The sequence below is a fragment of the Aedes albopictus genome, chromosome 3, assembly GCF_035046485.1.
Source record: "Aedes albopictus strain Foshan chromosome 3, AalbF5, whole genome shotgun sequence".
NCBI classification, from domain to species: domain Eukaryota; kingdom Metazoa; phylum Arthropoda; class Insecta; order Diptera; family Culicidae; genus Aedes; species Aedes albopictus.
In genome coordinates, this window is record NC_085138.1 from 170,333,348 (window position 1) to 170,355,981 (window position 22,634).

General features: G+C 38.6%; 1 protein-coding gene across 14 annotated transcripts in view; it reads left to right on the forward strand.

Annotated features, from left to right (window-relative positions):
• LOC109402762 (ras-specific guanine nucleotide-releasing factor 2-like) overlaps positions 1-22,634 on the forward strand; it is an 839,143-nt gene that overhangs the window by 387,887 nt on the left and 428,622 nt on the right. For all 14 annotated transcript variants that reach the window (XM_062861325.1, XM_062861329.1, XM_062861315.1 and 11 more), the window contains one exon: positions 746-943. In XM_062861325.1, the coding sequence (XP_062717309.1) occupies positions 746-943 (198 nt within the window). The remainder of the gene's footprint in view (positions 1-745; positions 944-22,634) is intronic.

Consider the following 22,634-nt stretch of genomic DNA (forward strand, 5'->3'; position numbering starts at 1 on the left):
ACGATAAATTTTCCGCGTTGTTTGCTCCGGATGAATGTGCGTCGAGTGAAAGCGGGTCGGATAGAACTTACTGCCGTTGGATGGTTTCACATTGCGTTAAATGTCTTTTGATTTGTAGGTAATCCATAAGGATCAACTAATTGGAAGTAGAGAAAAGGAAATCCTAAGCTTGATTTATCAATTGCGATGTTTGCAAAACACCGTTTTTTCTAGTAGCCCTTGTGCTTATGAAGCGGGGTTAAAACCAAAAATAGAGCATTTCCAAATATGGTTCTAGTATGCGTAAAAGCTTCAATTACAATTCAGCAAAGGCAAATGAAAAAAAAAATCTGAAAGCTTATGCATCGGTCGTCGTTTCCGTGTATGATAGGTGAAAATATTCCATTTTACTCTCATAAAATCTCGATTTCCATTTTGTTGGTGTGCATTCCATCATTTTATTTCTTGTTCAAATAACATGCTTCGCATGCAAGGATTCCACTCTGCAATTTGTAAACGATTCAGCACACACTACCTAATGCAGTTTTCAAAAATTTGAAAGTGCGAGCACTTTTCAATTTCCATATAAATATGAGTCAGAAAAAGTTTGATGGACAGCATTCGCCGTTCCAGCTGGACTGAATACGACATCCACTGCATTCCGCATTTCGGCAGCACTTGAATAATTTTCGTTCGCTCAAGAGAACGAACCGTCTAGTACCGTACCAGAGGAGAGGACCAATAATTTTCCCGTTTCCCGTTCCAGATCAAATCGACAATCACAAAACTGCAGGCTGTGGTGTGCTCCGATGGGAGGTTTCGCGTCATGCGGGAGGCACTGCATCGTTGTGATCCACCCTGCATTCCGTACCTGGGCATGTATCTAACGGACCTCTCGTTCATCGAAGAGGGCACGCCGGACTTTACACCGGATGGTTTGCTGAATTTTTCCAAAATGCGAATGGTAAGTACCATTTGGGAAGAGCGCGAGCGGGAGGAGAAAAAAAACACCCTCGATGGTCTGATTTATGAAGATTGATATGGCGGTGCCACTCGCGTTCGCTGCTTCGAAACTCGAGACTTGCTGCTGCTAAATGGGGTATCGTTGAGCAAGGTGACCTTGATCAGTGGATTGAACTCATTGGTCAAGAAATACCTGATTTTTTAAATAGGGCGACTAAGGGTATTATCAGCAAGTTAGTTCTCTTCGTCATGGTTTTTGTTTTACCAAATTGCCTGAAATTTTGGGTGAAAATATATTAGTTAATGTTGTCCAAAATTCTTCTTCAATTTCGTAGAGAATTTTGTAAAAAAATATTAGTCAATGTTTTCTTAAATTCTTTTTCAATTTCGTAGAGAATTCAGTATAAAGTGTCTTCGGTAGTTCATTCAATAGTCCCTTGGAGGTGTCTTTCAGCAAATCATTTCAAAAATTTTCTTCAAAACTTTCTTAAAAATATTTTAGTATTTTTTTTTTGTAATTTACAAGCACCAAATGATGCTAATTGACAAACTGAGAGATTAAATTTGTGAAAATATCGCGCTCTTGTGGGATTCGAACCCACGCTAGACCGGCGCTTTAACCAACTAAGCCACAGAACAGGTAATGTTTCTGCGGAATAGAAAGCCACACAGTGAACACTCCTTTTTCATTAACCCATCCCCCTTTCGGCTTAGATGCCAATACACAACACACTCGCGTTTGTGCCCACTAGCTACAAGTCAGGGCGATTTTTTTTTATGAAGCCAAGACTTACTCTTGCACGAGATCTTATCACGGTCGCATGCTCTCGCTTTTCCAGTTTGTTACAGACATACCAGCAAATCTGGTTAAATGCCAGTAAAGGAAATATATATAAGTTATAAAACGGGGCTGCGGATAGAGGTTTTTAAAAAAACACAAAATTGAACTTCACACTTAGAGCTCTGACTCTAGACTGATTTATTATACCTATCCTGAGTCCCTGACTACCTATGAGCCCTGTCCAGCTACTTGCTGAGTATGCACACTCTATTGGATCGCGTTGTGGTGCCTCGTGGTGGTGTCCGGTTGCGGTGCTGTAGACTGTTCTTCGTAGAAATGCGCGCGGAGTCGTTGCAGCTCCTTCTCTAGCTCCACCTGCTGACGTTGCAGATTCCTTACTTGATGGTGTTGACTATTCTGGTCGTTTACGATGTTCGGTTTGTTTGGTTGGTGGGAAGCAACTATAACTGAACCCTCCTCAAGTACGGAACGTCCCGGTCCGTTGGTTATGTTTTTCACGATGACTTTGATGATGATGCAAATACCGCAAAATCCAAGTATGGTTGATATCGAAATTCCTCCGAACGTTGTCCAAAGTTTGAAATGTAGACTGTCTTGTTGCAGATATACGTGGTCCAATTTTTGCCGGTTACTAACTGCAGTATTGCTGATCTCTGCTATGTCGTGTGGTTTATGAAGACTCCATTCCATTAAACTGTTGTGAAATGCATTGTTGATTACTTCGGTGTCGATGAACGTTTCCGAACTTCGGAATGATTGGCCGTTGAAGTTGACGGTGCAGTTGTTGAATTTGATGATGAAATTTCCGGTGATTCTTCTGGTATCTGGTCCGCAATTTGTTTCCAAGGTGTGGTTGACGGCATTCGAGATTAATAGGGTGTTCTCGTTTACCAGTTGTTGGGTGGTTTCGTTTTGGAAAATAGAACTGCATCGTGACTGTTTTCCAAATATGATGGCTTGGATACAGTCGTCCTCAAACTCTGTGATGAATGTTGATTTTTGGACGAAATCTTCTGGGTTTCTGGTCGTGAATAATTTGTTACCATGCCGTATGATGTGGCTTGGGTATGATCTGATTATTTGATTATCCACGATGAGTGGGTAGATCCTTGTGATTGTCGATGTTGTAGATTCCAGCTGTGGAACGTTAAGGATGTACAGTAAATCACCGTTTCTAACAGCAACCTTCGGGGTAACGAATTGAAGTGCTTCGTCTGGGAAGTGGATGAGTACTCCTTGGTCTTGAAGGGTTGATTTGATGATGTTAATTTCCCGCGTAGATAGAATTTTGTTGTTACTGATGGAGATCTTTGAGAGGGTGATGGCTTCTTGAATGTTGTCCAATAGCTCGTTGATGACGTCGACGTTTAACATTGTTGTGACTGCATCTAAGGCATCCAGGTTTGCCTTGTTTTTACTGTTGAGGGAGTTAGCTATTTGGTTAACGGTTATCGTGAGCTGCGTAATCCTGTTGTTGATGTTGTCGTTTATCTTGTATTGGTGGTTGTTTTGGTTAATAAGCTCGTTCATGGTAGAGTTGATGATGTGTAAGTCCTGCGCATCCGGTGATCCAGCTATCCATTTCCACGCGGTGCCTAGTGAATCCCATCGTCGGTGGCGACGTGCCTGCTGTGGCTTCAATCCATAGAGAGTTGCATATAGCTTCTTAATCCTGAACTTGATCACTTCGTGTAAGGGGTTGTTAGTATTTGTTAGTTTGTTATAGAATGAATTCGTTATAATTTCCATGCTCTCCTCAATTCTATCTAGCTTCACTGGGTGTATGATTTTTATGTTTCCGGTTTGTATCTTACAATTGGTTATTTTGATTTCGACAATTGGGTTATTTCCTATGTTTATAACATTCAAAAATGAGTCTGCCAATGTGTATGGAATTATACTGTATATAATGATCGAAGCACATATTAGCTGTAAAGTTAAAGTTAGTGTGTTAGTATGGATTTAGTATGATTATGGTTTTTTTTTTTTTTCGATTAGGCAATTCAAGATTGGAGGGGACAGATTCTTTTATCTTTCAAGCTTTCCTTTTCCTTTTTAAATTTCCTTTGTGTAGCTTAATATCTCTGAAATCTATCACTGTTTTCCTCCTGTTGACCCTAACTTTCTGTTTTCTGAATTTAGATTTTCTTTTATTAGGAATACCGGAAGTTTTTACAAAAATGTCTTGATTTGGTTCAAAAATTGGGTCGTCCTCCCTAGTTTTATTACGAGAATCAATTTGTTTTTTCTGACGCGCTTCTAATTCTTGAATAATTTCATCAAAGAGTTCGTCCCTATTTTCAAGTATCTTTGGGAGATCAAGTGGTCTTTCGTCGCCATCTTTGCATCCGAAAAATACTTCAAAGGGCGTTAGTTGAGTTGCCGAATGTATGGTTGTGTTGTACAGTTCCGTCGCTATTTTGTATATTTCTTTGTTCAAAAGATCGGGAAACTTATGTTTAATACACCTAAAGATCTCGCTTAAAGTTGAATGGAATCGTTCCACGATACCATTCACTTCGCTGTGATCTGACGGTGTGTGATAAATTTCTATATTAAGCCTCTGAAGGAGACCTCGTATTTCTATTGCCTTAAAAGCGACTTCGTTGTCACACACAATCATCTTTGGGGTTCTAAATGTCGTGAGTAATTTAACGAGACCCCTTTTAATGTCCGGAATAGACCTTGACTTGACAGGGATAAGCATCGCGAATCGAGATAGCTTATCCACTGCGGATAGAAAGATATTTGGACTGGATATGAAGATGTCCATATGAACGATATCGAGAGGTTTAGCAGGGATTGGGGTGTATGCGAACTTAATTTTATATGGGTTCCTCTCGTATTTGTTTTGAAGGCAAATATTACAAAGGTTAACGAAACTTGTTACCTTGTTCCGCATCCTTGGGAAGAAGTATTTTCCAGAGATCACCTTGTAATTATCTTCGATTCCGCGGTGGGCGCGGTCGTGCGTTTCCTCGATGATCTGGTCTTGTCCCTCTTCGGTAAGAATATCCTGCAAAATAGACTGGGTGAGTACAACTTTGAAGGATTTATTACGGGAAAAATAGTTTTTATAAGCTAATTGTATCCATTTTAACCATTTTTCTGGGCATAGGATACAACTCGTTCGGGTCGGATGCATGTAGTCTCGGAAGATACTTATGGCGTTCACCAATCCAAATGTTGCTCTGGTGATGGTTCGTCTGAATACAGAGGGGAAAATTTCCTCGTACGATTCATCGTTCCTTGGCCCTTCTGTAATTAAAACTTGATTTTTGAAGACATTAATTGGTCGTAAGGTCATTTTGATCAAGTCACTTGCATCAGATGAGCTGGAGTGGACGGTCCCACTATCACTGTCATCATTATCGTTATTGTCATCAGATTTATCTTCGTCGCTGGATGATGATAAAGATTCTTGTTCGTTAGCATTTATTGCCGGGTTAATATTTATTTCATGGTGAAGACGAGACAAACCGTCTGCGACGACGTTTTGTTTTCCGGGGCGATATTGAATTTCATAGTCGAATTGTTCAAGTCGCAGTTTCATCCGAATGAGCCTATCATTTGATGTTTTCATATTCAAGGCGTAAGTCAACGGCTTATGATCCGTGTATAAAGTAAATTTCCGACCAAACAGATATGGTCTGAAATATCTGCACGCCCAATCGATAGCGAGAAGTTCCTTCTCAATTGTAGAGTACTTTTCTTCGCTTTTCGTCAGCGTACGTGACGCGAAGGCTATAGGTTTGTCTTTCCCAATGGGCCCTTGTGACAAAACCGCGCCTAAAGCGTAGTTAGAAGCATCTGTGGTGAGCACAAATGGCTTCGAAAGATCCGGACGTTGAAGCACATGGCTACTGGTCAGGATATTTTTGCAACGATTGAAGGCTGATACAAACTCGGGTGAATGAGTGATCTTTTCGCCTTTACGTAGTTGCTGGGTTAAAGGTTTTGCAATTTTAGCAAAATCCTTTATGAATTTTCGGTAGTAACCCATGGTTCCTAAGAACCCTTTGAGTTCGGTTTCATTTTTTGGCAAAGGCCAATTTTGGATAACTTTGATTTTATCCGGATTGGGTTTTACTCCTTCAGGAGTAACTATGTGTCCTAAGAAGGCTACCTCCTTCTGGAGAAATTCGCTTTTATCAATCTGAATTTTCAGATTGTGTTTGCGAAGAGTCTCCATTACTTTGGATATATTTATCAAATGCTCCTGCAGGCTGGTTGAATAGATGATGATATCATCCATGTACACCAGGCAAATCACACCGACATGTTCTCGGAGGATGTTATCCATCACTCTTTGAAATGTGGCGGGAGCGTTCTTTAATCCAAAGGGCATTCTGAGAAACTCGTAGTGTCCTCCTTCGACACTAAAAGCTGTCTTATGAATATCCTTTTTTGCTAGCTCTATCTGGTGGAAGCCAGAAGCTAGATCCAATGTTGAAAAATACTGACATTTTCCTAGTTTATCTAGAATGTCCGTTATGTTGGGGATCGGGTAACGATCATCTAAAGTTTTTTCGTTCAACTTTCGATAATCTATAACCAATCTCCATTTCCTTTGTCCAGAAGCATCTAGCTTCTTTGGCACTACCCATACTGGGGAAGACCATGGACTGCTTGAATGTCGAACGATTCCTTGTTCGAGCATTTTCATAATTTGTCGTTGTACCTCTTCTTTGTGACAGAAGGGGTATCTATACGACTTTGTGTATACGGGAAGTTCATCCCTTGTATTGATCTCATGTTGAATTGCACTTGTAAAGGTTAAAGGTTCATTTCCGTGGTGAAACACGTCTTGAAATTTACCAAGCACCTTTGTTAGTTCTGTCCTTTCCTCTGAATTTAAGTGATCCATACGAATATGTTGGTTTAAAGACTCTGTTTTGTTAGGATCCGACTTTTGTGGAGAAGTGACTTCGAAATTATTAAGCTCCACGTTAAGAACATCACCAAGGCTGACTTCTTGGGATTCATTACTGAAGTTGTGAATGAGGATTTCAGCACGATGATTCTTGCTGGTGTAGAGTCCAGCCAAAATGTGAACGTTTTTCAGCAGTTTGACCTCATTTCCGAAAAGGAAATCTCCGTCCGAAACGGACGTTGGCATGAAGATAGCCTTGGTCTCGTTTGCATTTATATTTATCGTTTCAGGGAATTTTTTGTGGAGTGGGATTTCTATCGATCCAATTCTCAAGGTATCCTTAGCCGTATCGATAACAGCTCTCAATGACTTTAAAGATTCGTATCCTATCAGTCCTTGAAAGAAATTGTGGAAGTCGAATAAGAAGAATTTTTGAGATGGGAGGTTTTTATTGAAATTTACGAACGGATTAAAATATGTGAATTTATCCACAGAGAAGGTTCCACTTATGTTAGTAATTTTATGTTGAGCACCTAATCTAATGGAATTATATGGGACCAATTTCGGTGAGATGTAGTTTTTATTGGCACCAGTGTCAATAAGCAATTTAATCTCTCCAAATTTGGGTGATTGTATCACGATATAGGGAAGGAAGTTGTTGGTCATTCCTCTTGGGGAATGTCCAGTCCCAGATGAAAATTTAGGTTTTCACCATTGACAAGTGAATCGGAATTCGAATTTTCCTCAACCGGAATGTTAGCTTGGTGTTCATCGTTTGTCATCTGACCGTAACTTGGTTCGCAGTTACAACATTGGGTGTCGTAACCAGTAACATCTGGTTGTTCGCACTGGGGTTGAACGGATTCATGGTGATTTAAATTAGAGTGATATTGTCTAGTTTGTTGCGACATTATCTCTGGTTTAATTTGGAGTCGGCCAGGTTGTGGACTGAAGCGATTGTTGTATTGTGGGATGAAGTTACTGGCATGCTTTTGTTGGGGAATGAAGCGATTATTTTGGGATGAATTCGAATTATGGGGGTTTGAATTTTGGGGTCTGTTTTGGGGTTGTGGAGCATTATACCCACGCCCGGTTTGTCCAAAGGGATAACCTTTCGAATTACTGTTAAGATTTCTTGAAGTGTTTGAGTCATGAAATTTTGACAATTTTTCGCGTCTCCGCTGATTGGCCAAATGCTGTTCTAAGGCTCCTTCATAAGCCTCTTGCAGGTTTTTGGGCCTATAAATTCGTGTTAAAGACGAGAGATGGTCGGGAAGGCCGTCAATGAATGCGTTAGTTATCATTGCCTCGTAGTTAACCATTAAGATCTTGACACACGGTCTGGTATCGTCGTTTGCAAGAAGGTTAGCATTTATGTCCGCTTTTAACTTCTTGCATGACTGATAATATGAAGTCAGATCTTGGTTGCCTTGTTTCAGCTGAGCTATTTTTGTACTTAGCGTGGCTAAGTCACGTTTATCTCCCAGCTCATCCTTTAAGGCCTGCTTTATTTCATTCCAATCGTTTTTTACTTGGTTTCTGACTAATACATCATTTGCATCTTTGACAATTTTGTCTCGGATGAGACCAGTCCAGAGTGGCATTACTCTGTCCACAGTGGTTTGGTCGTTTATAGTGGCCTGGCAATACGTTATTTTCTGGTCGACGGAGTCGATCCAGGAGGATAACATTGCCGGTTCTCCTGAAAAAGTCGGAATAAGTTTGATGGGATCAGGTATACTGAAACCATCGAACCTTTTCTCAACTGCCACAGTAGCTTGCTGTGACGGACTACTTGATTGGTTTCTGGAGGCCTCAAGGGCAGAAATCTGGAGCCGTTGTTGCTCCATTTTTGCCATCAGCTCATCCACCAATTGCTGTAGTTCCATCGACATTGTTCGGGTGAACATGCAGTATACTAGATTTCACTTAAAAAGTCGGCTTTCAAAAAATTTACGTCAAAATCTCAATTTAGATCAACTGAGATCCTGGTTCGCTTAAATTTTCTTCAAAATCTCAATTTTTGATTAACTGAAATTTTGGTTCACTAATATTTTGGGATTACTGGGAAAAATGCGTATTCACTGATTACTAAAATTCTGCATTCACTGTAATTTTCGCACGTTTTTCATATACTAGATTTCACTTAAAAAGTCGGCTTTCAAAAAATTTACGTCAAAATCTCAATTTAGATCAACTGAGATCCTGGTTCGCTTAAATTTTCTTCAAAATCTCAATTTTTGATTAACTGAAATTTTGGTTCACTAATATTTTGGGATTACTGGGAAAAATGCGTATTCACTGATTACTAAAATTCTGCATTCACTGTAATTTTCGCACGTTTTTCAGAAAAATAAAATGGAATAATTGAGATTTTGGTTCACTAAAATTTTGGGATTACTGGGAAAATGTGTATTCACTAACTACTAAAATTCTGCATTCACCGTAATTTTCACGCACTTTTCAATAGCTTGTCCGTTTTCAAATCACTTTTTGATATTTTTATCGATTATAACCTTATAATCTCGACTGCGCCTTTTTCAAAATTCCTTATCGTTTCACTTATATTTGGTTAAAATAATCTTTTTTTTTATCTCGACTGCGCCTTATTTCAAAATTCTTTATCGTTTCATTTATGTTTGGTGGGGATCACTTTTCACTGTTTCTTAACTAAGTTACTAACCTTATTTTTGCGCGATAAGCCGTCGCGCGGGTGATGATGGGAGTCAGCAATCAGGTCCGTGGGTGGTGACAATTCCGGAGTTCGCTGCAAATCTCCAATATTCCTTTGGGGATGTTTCCTCGTCGGTCGATATTCCCTCGTCGACGATTCCACGAACGCACTCACTTAATTATCACTGCACCACTGTATCCTACCGCACTAAGCCAGTTATAAAACGGGGCTGCGGATAGAGGTTTTTAAAAAAACACAAAATTGAACTTCACACTTAGAGCTCTGACTCTAGACTGATTTATTATACCTATCCTGAGTCCCTGACTACCTATGAGCCCTGTCCAGCTACTTGCTGAGTATGCACACTCTATTGGATCGCGTTGTGGTGCCTCGTGGTGGTGTCCGGTTGCGGTGCTGTAGACTGTTCTTCGTAGAAATGCGCGCGGAGTCGTTGCAGCTCCTTCTCTAGCTCCACCTGCTGACGTTGCAGATTCCTTACTTGATGGTGTTGACTATTCTGGTCGTTTACGATGTTCGGTTTGTTTGGTTGGTGGGAAGCAACTATAACTTATATATATATATATATATATATATATATATATATATATATATATATATATATATATATATATATATATATATATATATATATATATATATATATATATATATATATATATATATATCTTTGTTTTTGGTAATTCTTCCGGGTATTTCGTTGTTGCTTAAACTGAAATTGTCTTTGGCAATTTACATGGAATTTACCATGAAATTTTCTTCGGCAAAATATTTGGGAATTCTTACGGAAATTTCTGAGTACTTTTTCCTGTTACTGTTGTGTTGATTATTTCAAAAAAAGCGTTATGCATTCAGAAGACTTTGGCATTTTTTTTTGGTAATTCCTTTAAGATTTCCTTCGGCAATTAATTTGAAAATTGCTTCCGAAATTTCTGGTATTTTTTGTCATTTCTTTCTTCGAGAATCAATTAAGAAGTCCATCGAAAACTTCTTCGATTATTATTGAATTTTTACGGCAATATCGTTGGAAATTCAGTTTCCGACGACATTTCCGTAAGTTCGGCTTCAGTTTCAGTTCAGAGAATAACTTTGGCAATTTGTTTGGGAATTACTTCGAGATTTCCTTCAGCAAATTACTTGAAGATTGCTTCGAAACTTTCTTGATTTTTTTTTGGTCTAATTGTTTTAGATATTCCTTTGAAAATTTCGTAAGGAATTCAGTTTAAAATAGGATTGAAATTCCTTTGAGATGCCCTTCTGTAAACTATTTTGGGATTTCTTTGAAAAATGTGTTGAAGTTTGTTCCGGTATTTTTTTTTTGGTAATGATCATTTTTGGTGTAGAATCATGCTCTGAGTTCGAAAACGCGAAGGAAAAAAAAAAATACAGTAGAGTGGAAATTTTTTCGACTTTCCATACAACGTTGATGATTTGAAATCGATTTTTGTTCTATTTTTAAGCAAAGTCGCTCACTTCACACATCTCATTCTCCGTAATCAATGCTCCGATTGAGCTGATTTTTTTACTACATATGATATGTCAAATAAACGTTGAGAAAGAATCTTTGAATTGTATTTTTTCTTATTGAAAAAAATAAATTTTTTCATATATTTTTGGAAATTTGGCTAAAATTTAAGGAGATCGTCCCTAAATCTCGCCAATATCTTGAATTCCATCAATCTGACGCAAAACCTTCATTCAGATGATCGAATGGTATTGTATTCAGCTTTTGATTTATGAAAAAAAGATTTAAAATTGGTTGAACAAAAACGCAAGATATTTGAATTTTAGTAAATTCCATATTTTTAAAAGTTGTAAAACTCGATATTGAGCTAAAACTCAAAAACTGCTCTACTTAAAATTTTTTGAAGCACGGTTTCGAAATCAGTGCTAAATTGTACTTCAAAAATTTTGGTCGTTGACTGAAGTTCACGACTTTCATTTTAATTTGTAAACAAGTGTAATTTCTTTGGTAATTATTTTGGAAATTTTGTTAGAAATTCATATGAAATTAGGGGTTTCCAGTTCGGAGATGGTAGATTCGATTCTCCTTCCAGTCGGGAAATTTTCCAGAGAAAGCCCTTCATTACATAGCTGTGGAAATGCTCAAAGAAAACAAAGTTGAAAAGATGCAGGCCAAGTTCCAGTGGAAAAGTAGAGCCATAAAGAATGAATTTCCGCTATTTAATTGGACATTTCTTTGAGCTACCTCTCAGCAAACTATTTGAGATTTTTTCAGGAATATCTTAGAATTTGTAAACCATTCTCTCTCTCTCTTCATGGCGTAACGTCCTCATTGGGACAAAGCCTGCTTCTCAGCTGTTCTACGAGCACTTCCACAGTTATTAACTGAGAGCTTCCTCTGCCAATGACCATTTTGCATGCGTATATCGTGTGGCAGGCACGAAGATACTCTATGCCCAAGGAAGTCAAGGAAATTTCCTTTACGAAAAGATCCTGGACCGACTGGGAATCTAACCCGTCACCCTCAGCATGGTCTGGTCATGCTGAATACCCGTGCGTTTACCGCCTCGGCTATATGGGCCGTAATTTGTAAACCATAATATATCTTATGATATTTCCTTTGGCAATTTCAATTGGATTTTAGCTATAATTGCCATTGGAAAGTTGTTCGGAAATTCCTTTGTGATTTCCTGTGCCAAAATATTTGGAAATTTTTTCAAAAATAAATTCTCAAGATTTAATTTGATATGCAACTTTTTGAAAATTCCTTCAGACATTTTGATGGAAACTCAGTTGAAGTTCAGCTATCGAAAAATCCTATATGGTGCATAAGAATATTTAATAATGACGTGAACTATTGCAACAGCGGCCAAGGAGCATTTACAGGGGAGAGCAAAGGAAGGTTACAGGTACGTTTTTGGGTGTTTCCGAAGGTCTCATCCTCATGTGCGTTACATGGGATCCGAGGGGGTCTTAAGGGGGTTTCGGAGTCATTTCAGGAAACCACAGAGCATTTTATCAGAAGCGTTGCGGAGACATTTGTAGGGGTATTGGTTTAGGGAGATTTTTGGAGGCATTCTTGGAAGTTTCTGAGCATTTTCGGCGAGGTTCAGAGGCGTTACGGAAGCGTTACGGAGGAGGTTTCAGAGATTTTGGTGCGTCTCAGGTGCGTTACATGGTCCGAGGGGATTTAAGGGGGATTTTGGAGGCATTTCCGGACGTTTCAGAGGATTTCCGGTGGGAATCAGAGACGTTACTTAAGCGTTACGATGAGTTTTCGGGGGGTTCGGAGCCTCTCAGGTGCGTTACATGGGATCCGAGGGAGTTTAAGGGAGATTTTGGAGGCATTTCTGGATGTTTCAGACCATTTTTTTGCGGGATTCAGAGTCGTTACGGAAGCGTTACGATGAGTTTCCGCGGGTTTCGGACCGACTTAGGTGCGTTACATGGGGTTGTAGGGGTTTCAGGGGGATCTTGTTGGCATTTCAGGAAGTTTTAAAGGATTTTTAGAGACCCCAACACAATATCTTTAAAAACACCAATGATAAACCCTTTGATTTAAAGATTGTCTTGAAACCCCCTGATACAACCCTGACCTAAAATGCCTTGAAACGCCCCTGAAACCTCCGTAATCCAATTGAAACTCCCTTGAAATCAATCGAGTTAAAATACCTCTAAAACCCCTTTGGACGCCTTCAATAGGGTCCATAAACCCGTTGAATCTTGAAACGAACCTGAAAATTCCTTGAAACGCCCCTGAAATACCATCAAAAACCCCTAAAATGCCCTTAAAATGTTCCCGAAACATCCTGAAACTCTCTGAAATGACTCTGAAATACCTTAAAACGCCCCTCAAATCTCTTGCATCGTTCTTCAATGGCGCCTGAGATCCCTTGAATTGCCCCAAAAGCCCCTTGGAACGCCACTGGAACCCACTTAATACTATTTAAACACCGCTGAATTCCCCGTAATCCAATGAAAACACCAAAAATCTTGACAGAACGCCCTTGAAAGGCTCCCCAAATCCACCGAAAAAAAACCCTCAAAACGCCCCTGAAGCCCCTTAGAACCCCCCTTTTTGGGCTCTCTGGGAACTTTCTGGAAACCCCCTTAGCCCCTCCTCAACTGCCCAGGAGCAAGACCTGTTCTCGCTAACCAGATTCCCTATTTAAAGCCCAAACCTAATTTATGCAAAAATTTCCTTCTTTTTATGCCTGTTTTAATTTATGCATATTTTTAATTTATGCAGTCCCAGTCATGTGCATAAAAAGAGGTTCCAGTGTAATAGCAATATCTCAGGAGGAATTTCCAATCCTGGAAAAACCTCCGGGGGGAATCCTGTGAAAGATCCACGACAACGATGAAGGACCCTTAGCAACTATCCCCTAGAGAGGCTCAAAAAATGTCCTTTGAGAATCCTGGAGAAGTCCTAAAAGGATTCCCAGGATTCCGATTTTTTTGGAGAAATCATTAAAAGAATCCCATGAGAATTCCCTAAAAAAACCTATACGAAATCCCTTGAAGAAATCCAAGAGAATAAATGAAGGAACCCTTGAAGAAATTCAGGACAAAACTTCGAAGAAAACCCTAAACGAATCACTCATTCGGGGTATTTTATCGGAAGTTTCTTCGCCATTTTCTGTTAGTAGGCTCTCAAGCAATGATGTCAGTAATTTTATTGAGCATTTTTTTTTTCTTCCGACAATTTCTTCAGGAATTTCTTTGGAAATGCCTGTGATAAATCATCCAATTTCGACTACGGGAAGATTTTTTCAATAACACAGCGCAACATTTTTTTGTCTCAAGGGCAAACTTATGTGTCTCCGAAGGATTTTGGGCCGCTGAATCCGAATCCGGGCTCAGATTTGCTCCAACACGTCACAATTTTGAGCTATACCTCAATTTATAGGGCAAAATATGCGATTTTGGGCTTTTTTGACTGCAAACCATTAAGCTTGGAAATATTTTTTTTAAGCAATCAAAAGGTTAATTGGTCAATTAACATCTAAATTAACGACTCATGCAAAATATTTCATTTTATCTAATCAAATTTGATAGATTTAAGCATTTTATGTTAGTATGAAAATTTGCATGCAACTTTTGGAGGGTGACTTGTATGGGAAATATCGTACCTAATATAAATCGCTTAAAACTATCTAATTCGATTTGGTAAAACGAAATATTTTGCATGAGTCGTTGATTTAGATGTTAATTGACCAATTAACCTTTTGATTGCTTAAACAAAAATATTTCCTTGCTTAATGGTTTGCAGTCAAAAAAGCCCAAAATCGCATATTTTGCCCTATAAATTGAGGTATAGCTCAAAATTGTGACGTGTTGGAGCAAATCTGAGCCCGGATTCGGATTCAGCGGCCCAAAATCCTTCGGAGACACATGAGTTTGCTCTTGAGACAGACAAAAAGTTAATTTTTGTTACGCTGTGTAATTAGCGAATTCCTGAAGCAGGTTGTTTCGGAATACGTTTGAGAATTCCAATGATTCATCAATTTTGTAGGGAATAACATCATCAATTCCTTTGTTGAGTACTCGTCGTCCCTCCACCGCGCGTCGTCGGTCTCAGTATTAGTGTGGAATTCAAAGTGATTTTTAGCGGGAGTCCGAGCCGAATTGGTGGCTAGTTCCAGCCAGTACTCGTCGTCCTTCCACCACGCGTCGTTAGTCTTAGTATTAGTGTGGAATTAAAAGTGATTTTTTCAGCGGGAATCCGAACCGAGTGTGTTTTGGGAGGCAAAGTGGAAGTGCCGCTTTTTTTCATTCGGGGTGCCCGCGGCGTCGTCGTCGATTTGACTGTGTGCAGTGTCGTAATCGGAGCGGTTGTGTGTTATTTCGGAGACAAAGCCAGTTAGTGGAAGATGCTGCAGGCGTTGGACACTTGGATAGATATTTATCGGTGAGCTCGTTTCATTTGAATTTGTAGCAGTCAGGAATTTTGTAAATAGTTTATATGTATATACCGGCATGAATTCCATTAATGTAGTCCAAATATATATCTCAATAAGATTGGAAAGGTCAATCAGATTAATGAACGAAAAGAAGTTCAAATATGAAGCATCCCTTAGATTATGCAATCATGAGTTGCGAGCACTTTGCAAAATCTTTCCCGGGGCGGGCTCCTCCGTCTCACTGAAAGGTTGGAAAAGGACAGCGGCACGACCTTCGTACTGAGTTATTCTTCGGGGTTCTGTAGTCACAAAGTGCACGACGGGAGTTCGGGAAATGACGAGGTCCATGTTCTTTAATCTGAGGAGCCACAGATTTGTCCATTTCGTCCGTGACTTCTCAGTTAATCAGAGGTGTGCGCGTTTGAGAATTTTGTTCGATTTCATAAAAGGTATGAAAGTTAGTGACGTTATGTGCATGTAAAATAATTAAATGTCTAATTTATTCCCAGTTCCTAGAAAGTGTGCGTAGTTTTGAAAATTGTGTGCGAAATTAGATAGGAAGCCAAACATAGCAAGGTAATTGTGCTTTTCATGTGCGTTTAGTGCCTGTGCTTAGTGTTCGATTTAGCCGCTAGGATGTTTATTCGCAGCAGATTCATCTCGCACCCAAGCGCCCAAAACCTGCCCCTCAACGGACGAAAACGTGCCCAGCGACCGTCAACCAGCTGGAAGTCGCCCGATTCACCAACATATCGGCCGAGCGAGGTTCAGGGGACCTCGTGAATGCATCCACCGCCATCCTAGGACATCCAATGTCAGCATTGACGATTCAGTCGCTGTTCGTCCATCTTGAACGAACTCGGTGGACGAGATCGTTGACCCAGCCATAGGTCATCGACTGCGGTAGAGTAGACCAACGAAACCGGTGAGTCATACCAGACAATCTTTTTTGGAGTGAAGTGGGGCGTCCGATGAGGGCGCCTCGGAGTTTTTTGTTGCCAGTCCAAAGACTGAGAAAAATGCGCATCTAGAGCGAACACGAAACCTTGGATCGTGAACACGTGCGTGACAAACTACCGCCGTGTCGATCCCCGTAGAACCAGGAGCGCAGACTAATACGCATCTGCGCTGCTAAAGCCGTGACGTCACGCGAGATAACGCAAAGCACATGAGCACAGAGTGAGAGTAGACAGACAGGGCAAGAGAATGCACACAAGATAGGGAGTAGCTAGCCAAAACCAATACACACACAATCGAAGGGAAATGTTTGTTAGATGTTAATAAAATTATAACTAAAACTTCCATGAATTCCGTTTCCGTCTTTCAGAAATAAATGTTAGTGTTGTGTAAGCTCCTTGGTGTTTAGTTAATTTCATGTGTTGCACGTCACTTCGCGATAAGTATCGGTTCCCGTCCTCCACCCAGTTGGGGTTTGATTAATGGGCAGTTAGTCCATCTCTTATGTGTTGATTTGTTGCGCGACGATCGGAGAGTCTGCCCGTGATGAGAAATAACGAGTGACTCAGTATGTTGCATCGTTTGGGAGAATGAGTGGATCTCTTACCGGAATCTCTGAGTGTCTTTGGGAGTAGAGAATTTCGTTGTGATAAAAGGGTGAACCCGTTCGGACGTTTGGTTCGTAAGCCAGCCAACGATCTGTAAAATTCCTTTCGAGGAGAATCTATGGACTCGCCCTCAGGAGAGTCTCAACCGGGCAATTAAAATTGGGCATGTGGTCTCCCTTGTGGAGTGGCGCTTAAGCCACGTGTTTTGAGACGGATCGCCCGGGCTGGCTACAAATTTTATTTTTATTTTAATAGTTAATGCAGATATATAAATTTCACCATTATAACATAAAATTTTGCTGTTTTTGTGTATTTAATTAGCAAATATTGGAAAGTTCGTGACGTCATGTTTCGGCGCTAGTTCCCAGAGCACTTTTTGTTGATAATAAATATTTTATTTCATTTTTTTGCACTCACATAATAATTTGAATGGTTCGTCATCTTCGGTGTCGACATTTGTAATATTTTAGTTAAAATGAATAAATGTTTTAATTCAAATAAAGGTTGCATGAATCACATCACTTACCAAAGTGAATCCAAATCATGTGACTCTACCCCCCCTGTTAACACACCGCAGAATACGGTCACCAACGCGATGGTCACACGGTGTATTACCGTAGATCAAAATATTGACGGCTCATGCAGTATGAATAGAAGAGGAGAAAAACCAAAACAAGTCGAATTAGTGCCCGGTTTCGATGAACTAAAATCAACCTAAAGTGGCAAATTTCTAGCGCGTCAAGAGGACAGTATCCCTAAAAGTACAATTGGAATAGGAGCGAAGCGTGTAAGAGGAGTTTGTAGACCACTTCTTGTAAGTAAATTATAATTGAATTAGTGTAAATTGTTAAATTATTGTTAATTAATAAATTACAGTTTGAGCTGCTACAAATAAAACGAGCTGCTTCAAAAATAGGTTATTTTACCCGAACACCCCCCAAACAAAAACTCCTTCCCGTGACAGTCGTGGAGAAGATGAGGTGATCTCGGTCTCTAGTAGCAACGTACGTCACACTACCATTCCTCCCCTTCCTCGATGACCGTAAGGACGTGGCCGGCGCCATTATTGACCTAATAAAGTTTGGAATTCTCGAACTGTGCACACTGAGAGCGGTAGCTACTCCCAAGCTCCGTTTGTTAGTTCCTTGTGCAATTTCGATTGTTCCGGTCAATCACGGAGTATACTATATGCTATAGCAACTACGAATTGTACGGTCATCTATGCTCAAAAAAAAAAAATAACATCATCAATTCCTTTGTTATTTCCTCAGGCAAGTATTTTGAGACTTCGTCGATTATAACTTTGGAAACTTATTCGGTAATTCCTTTGGAATTTTTTTCGGCATATTTCTCAGAGTCTTCTTTTGAGACTATCTCTCGGGCATTCCTTCAGAATTCGTTTGGGAGTTCGTTCGGCAATTTACATACAATTCTTTCTAAAACTCCTTCAGAAATTCCTAGCGATTTCTTCAAAATTTTCTTCAAGAATGTTTCTGGTATGGCCTTTGAAAAACCGTTCGGTAGTTTCTTAGCAAATCTTTTTGGAATAACTTCCAAAAGTTCTGCAGCATATTCTTTGGGAATTCTTTCGAAAATTCTATGTGAAATTTTTATGGAAAAGCCTTTGGTTACTCCTTTGGAATATATTACGACAATTTATTTAGGGGTTGGATTATGTCTTCAGGTATTCCTTAAGCAATTTTTATAGGAATTCAATTGGCAGCTTCTTTGGAAATTTTTTTAGGTAATTTTGGTGGAAATATGCCTGTCAATTACTTTAGGATGCCGGGGCCCGTAGCGTAGTGGCTACACGTTCACTTCAAAAGTGGATGGTCATGGGTTCGATTCCAGCCCCGGCACTTGCAATTTTTCGTCAGTTGCTCTTCCCCCCGAGAGCGGCTGACACCTGGCCCTCTTCTGAGCATATGCTCTAACGGACCCGGAAACATGGATATCGGCTAACGAAAACTCATAATGGACCCCCAATCGGACTGGAAATGGTACAAGAACCGCACATCAACATCCTCGTGCTCATCATTCTACTATGGACAGGGTAGAAAAGTGACAGCAGTGCGAAGGCAACCGCAGTTCGATATAGAAGAATTAGAATAGTCTACATTTAGGCGCTGTACAAAATGTAAGTGCAGCTGCCAATTGGAATCGTTAACGCAGTACCCTAGTGAACAAAAGCTGTAATTAAGTTAAGTGGTTGAAGAATAAAAAAAAATACCTTCGTTTATTTTCGTGAAGCTTTTTCGTTAATTCATAAATAATCTTTTGGTTAATAATTTGATGATTCCTTCACAATATCTTTCGGAAGTTAATTTGTTGGGCTCGATCCTCGTTCCAGTCGGGAAAATTTTCAAAGAAAGCTCTTCAATACATAGCTGTGGAAATGCTCAAAGAAAACTGAGTTAAAGGCCAAGTTTCAGTGGGAACGTGGAGCCGTAAAGAAGAAGAAGATGTCATAAGAAATTAATTTCCGATATTTAATTGAACATTTCATTGAGCTATCTTTCAGCAAATTATTTAAGATTTTTTCGGGATAATCTTAGAATTTGTGAACCATACATCTCATGATATTCCCTATGAAAAATTCAATTGGATTTCAATATAATTGACATTGAAAATTTGTTCGGAAATTCCTGTGTGATTTTCTGTTCCAAAATATTTGGAAATTCTTTCAAAAATAAATTCTCAAATTTTTTTTGTTCCAAAACTTTTTTAAATTCCTTCAGAAATTTCGATGGGAACTCAGTTGAAGTTCAGCTATCGAAGAATCCCCTTCTCATCTTCATAGAGTCTTAAATAAACAACAGGAGAACTCCTTGGAGGAATTTCAAAAGAAAACACGGGAGAAACACCCTCAAAGATATAATAGCGATGTCTCAGGAGGAATTTCCAATCCTGAAAAAAAAAACCCCGGGGGGAATTCTGTGAAATATCCACGACAAGGATGAAGACCCTTAGCAACTATCCCCTAAAGAGGCTCAAAAAATGTCCTTTGAGATCCTGGAGAAGTCCTAAAAGGATTCCCAGGATTCCGATTTTTTTGGAGAAATCATTAAAAGAATCTCATTAGGGTTCCCTTAGGAGAAATCCCTAAAAAAAACCTGTACAAAATCCCTTAAAGAAATCCAAGAAGAATAAATGAAGGAACCCTTGAATAAATTCAGGATTTTCGAAGAAAACCCTAAATGAATCACTCATTCGTGGTATTCTATCGGAAGTTTCTTCGCCATTTTCTGTTAGTAGTCTCTCAAGCAATGATGTCAGTAAATTTTTTGAGCATTTTTTTCTTCCGACATTTTCTTCAGAAATTTCTTTGGAAATGCCTGTGATAAATCATCCAATTATAACTACGTGAACTTCCTCACAAATTTCTTTGAGAGCTTTTTCGGCAATTCTTGTATAATTCCAATGACACAATTCTTGTATAATTTTTCAGACAATTCCTGTGAGATTTTTGCAATAAGTACCTACTTAGGGAATTCCAGAAGCAGGTTGTTTCGGAATACCTTTGCTAAATTCAATGCTTCAACAATTTTGTTGGGAATATCATCAGCAATTCCTTTGTTATTTTCTCAGGCAAGTATTTTTAAGACTTCGTCGATTATAACTTTGGAAACTCATTCGGTAATTGCTTTGAAATTTTTTTTGGCATATTTCTAAGAGTCTTCTTTTAAGACTTTCCCTCGGGTATTCCTTCCGAAATCGCTCGAAAGTTCTTTCGACAATTCCCATAGAATTCTTTATAAAACTCCTTCAGAAATTGCTTTGAGGTTTTTTTTTTTCATTATTTCTTTTGAGAATTTCTCAAGCAAATCTTTTTGGAATTCCTTCCGAAACTTCGGCAGCATATTCTTTGAGAATTCCTTCGAAAATTCTGTGTGAATAATTGCGGAATTTTCAAGGAAAATCATTTGGCAACTTCTTAGGGATCATTTTTCAAAACATGTTCAACTAGCTGTAACTTTTCGAAAAAGCATCATACAGGGGATGGCCAAAATGTTTGGGATAGGCAACTTTTTTTTCTCTCACAAAAAAGTTCAACATGCTGTAACTTTTCATAGAGTGCATCAAAAAATCTCAAATTTTGACTGTTTGTCAACCTATTGTGTGTGCATCATTGGTACAAATTTGGGCTCGATTGATAAATCTTTCGCAAAGTTAGAACCGTTCGGGTAAAACACTATTTTTCAGACAACTCATTTTTGAGGTGTCATATCTCGGAAACCAGTGAACCGAATTGAATGAAATTTTGAACGTACACTAACAATATGTAAATGCTTCACAAACTATTAAAATATAGGTACTTTTTAAACGGTGAAAAAAGTTATCATGGTTTGACACTTTTTGGATTTTTCTCGAAAAAATGTATTTTTTTTACATCAATGTCAATAAATTTTAGTGTTGATATCCAAAGATTTTCCACTTCTGTTCTCAAGTTATCTCTAATCAGATATATTAGAGCCTATTTAGATTGATGGAAGAACACATTTAGTAATTTTTGTGTGGTATTGTAAATTTGACTTATTTTCCTCTATATGGGTTAAAATTTCAATTCGGTATAACTTAATTCGCCGTGAAAAAATATTACATTTTATAACGTCGTATTAAGTATCAATATATTGTTGATAAACGTTAAAAAAATCATTCAATTCGGTTCACTGGTTTCCGAGATGTGACAGTTCAAAAATTAATTGTCTAAATAATAGTGTTTTACCCGAACGCTTCTAACTTCGCGAAATATTAATCAATCGAGCCCAAATTTGTACCAATGATGCACACATAATAGGTTGGCAAACAGTCAAAATTTGAGATTTTTTTATGCACTCTATGAAAAGTTACAGCATGTTGAATTTTTTTGCGGGAGAAAAAAAGTTGCCTATCCCAAACATTTTGGCCATCCCCTGTATATCCTCAAATTATCACTGTAAGTTTATCAACTAGTTCTGAATCAGTAGTCCAAATTTGGAAAAGAACGGGCAATTCTCTACGTAGATATAAAGATTCTTGAAAAAAGTATAATTATTCGCTAGCCAACTTTTAGCTGTTATATCTCCGGACTCAATGAACCAAATGCAATGAAATTTTGACCATTTATGACTTATATAATGAGCGATGAAAAACCTTTGACTTAACTTAAAATTCATAACAAGGAAGAAAATTATAACGATTAGATTATTTTTGTAATAAAATTCCTTATTATTCAAAACTTCAACATCGTTTCAAAATTCAAGATGCATATTATAGTTCATTTAATATCTCTCTAATTGACTTATATATTAATTTGTTTGAAAAGGAAGTAACAACATAGCCATCAATAAATTGAAAAAGTAACGGGATGCATATTAAAATTTGGCCAATTTACTAGAAAATCAAACAATAAATGAAATCGCTATAACTTTTCCTCTTGTTAAAAAACTCAAGTTAAGTCAAACGTTTTTCAGAATTTATTATATAAGTCATGAATGGTCAAAATTTCTTTGCATTCGGTTCATTGAAGCCGGAGATACAACAGTTCAAATTTGTCTATCGGATAATTATACCTTTTTCATTAATCTTTATAACTTCGTGGAGAATAGCCCGATCTTTTCCAAATTTTGACCACTTATATACAATTAGTTGATGAACTTACAGGGAAATTTGCGAATATTTGATGCACTTTTCGAAAAGCTACAGCTAGTTGAACATTTTTTGAAAAGTGGAAATTTTGCCTGTCCCGATCATTTTGTCTATCTCCAGTATTTCGACAATTTATTTAGAGGTTAGCTCTGGCCAGTGAATCGAAATTCAACCATCGCGCAACAATAATGACAATGTCGCAACTTGTATTTGTTGCGACAAAACAACCCATGCGACATAAGTTTGTCCCAACTTGAAAATAATG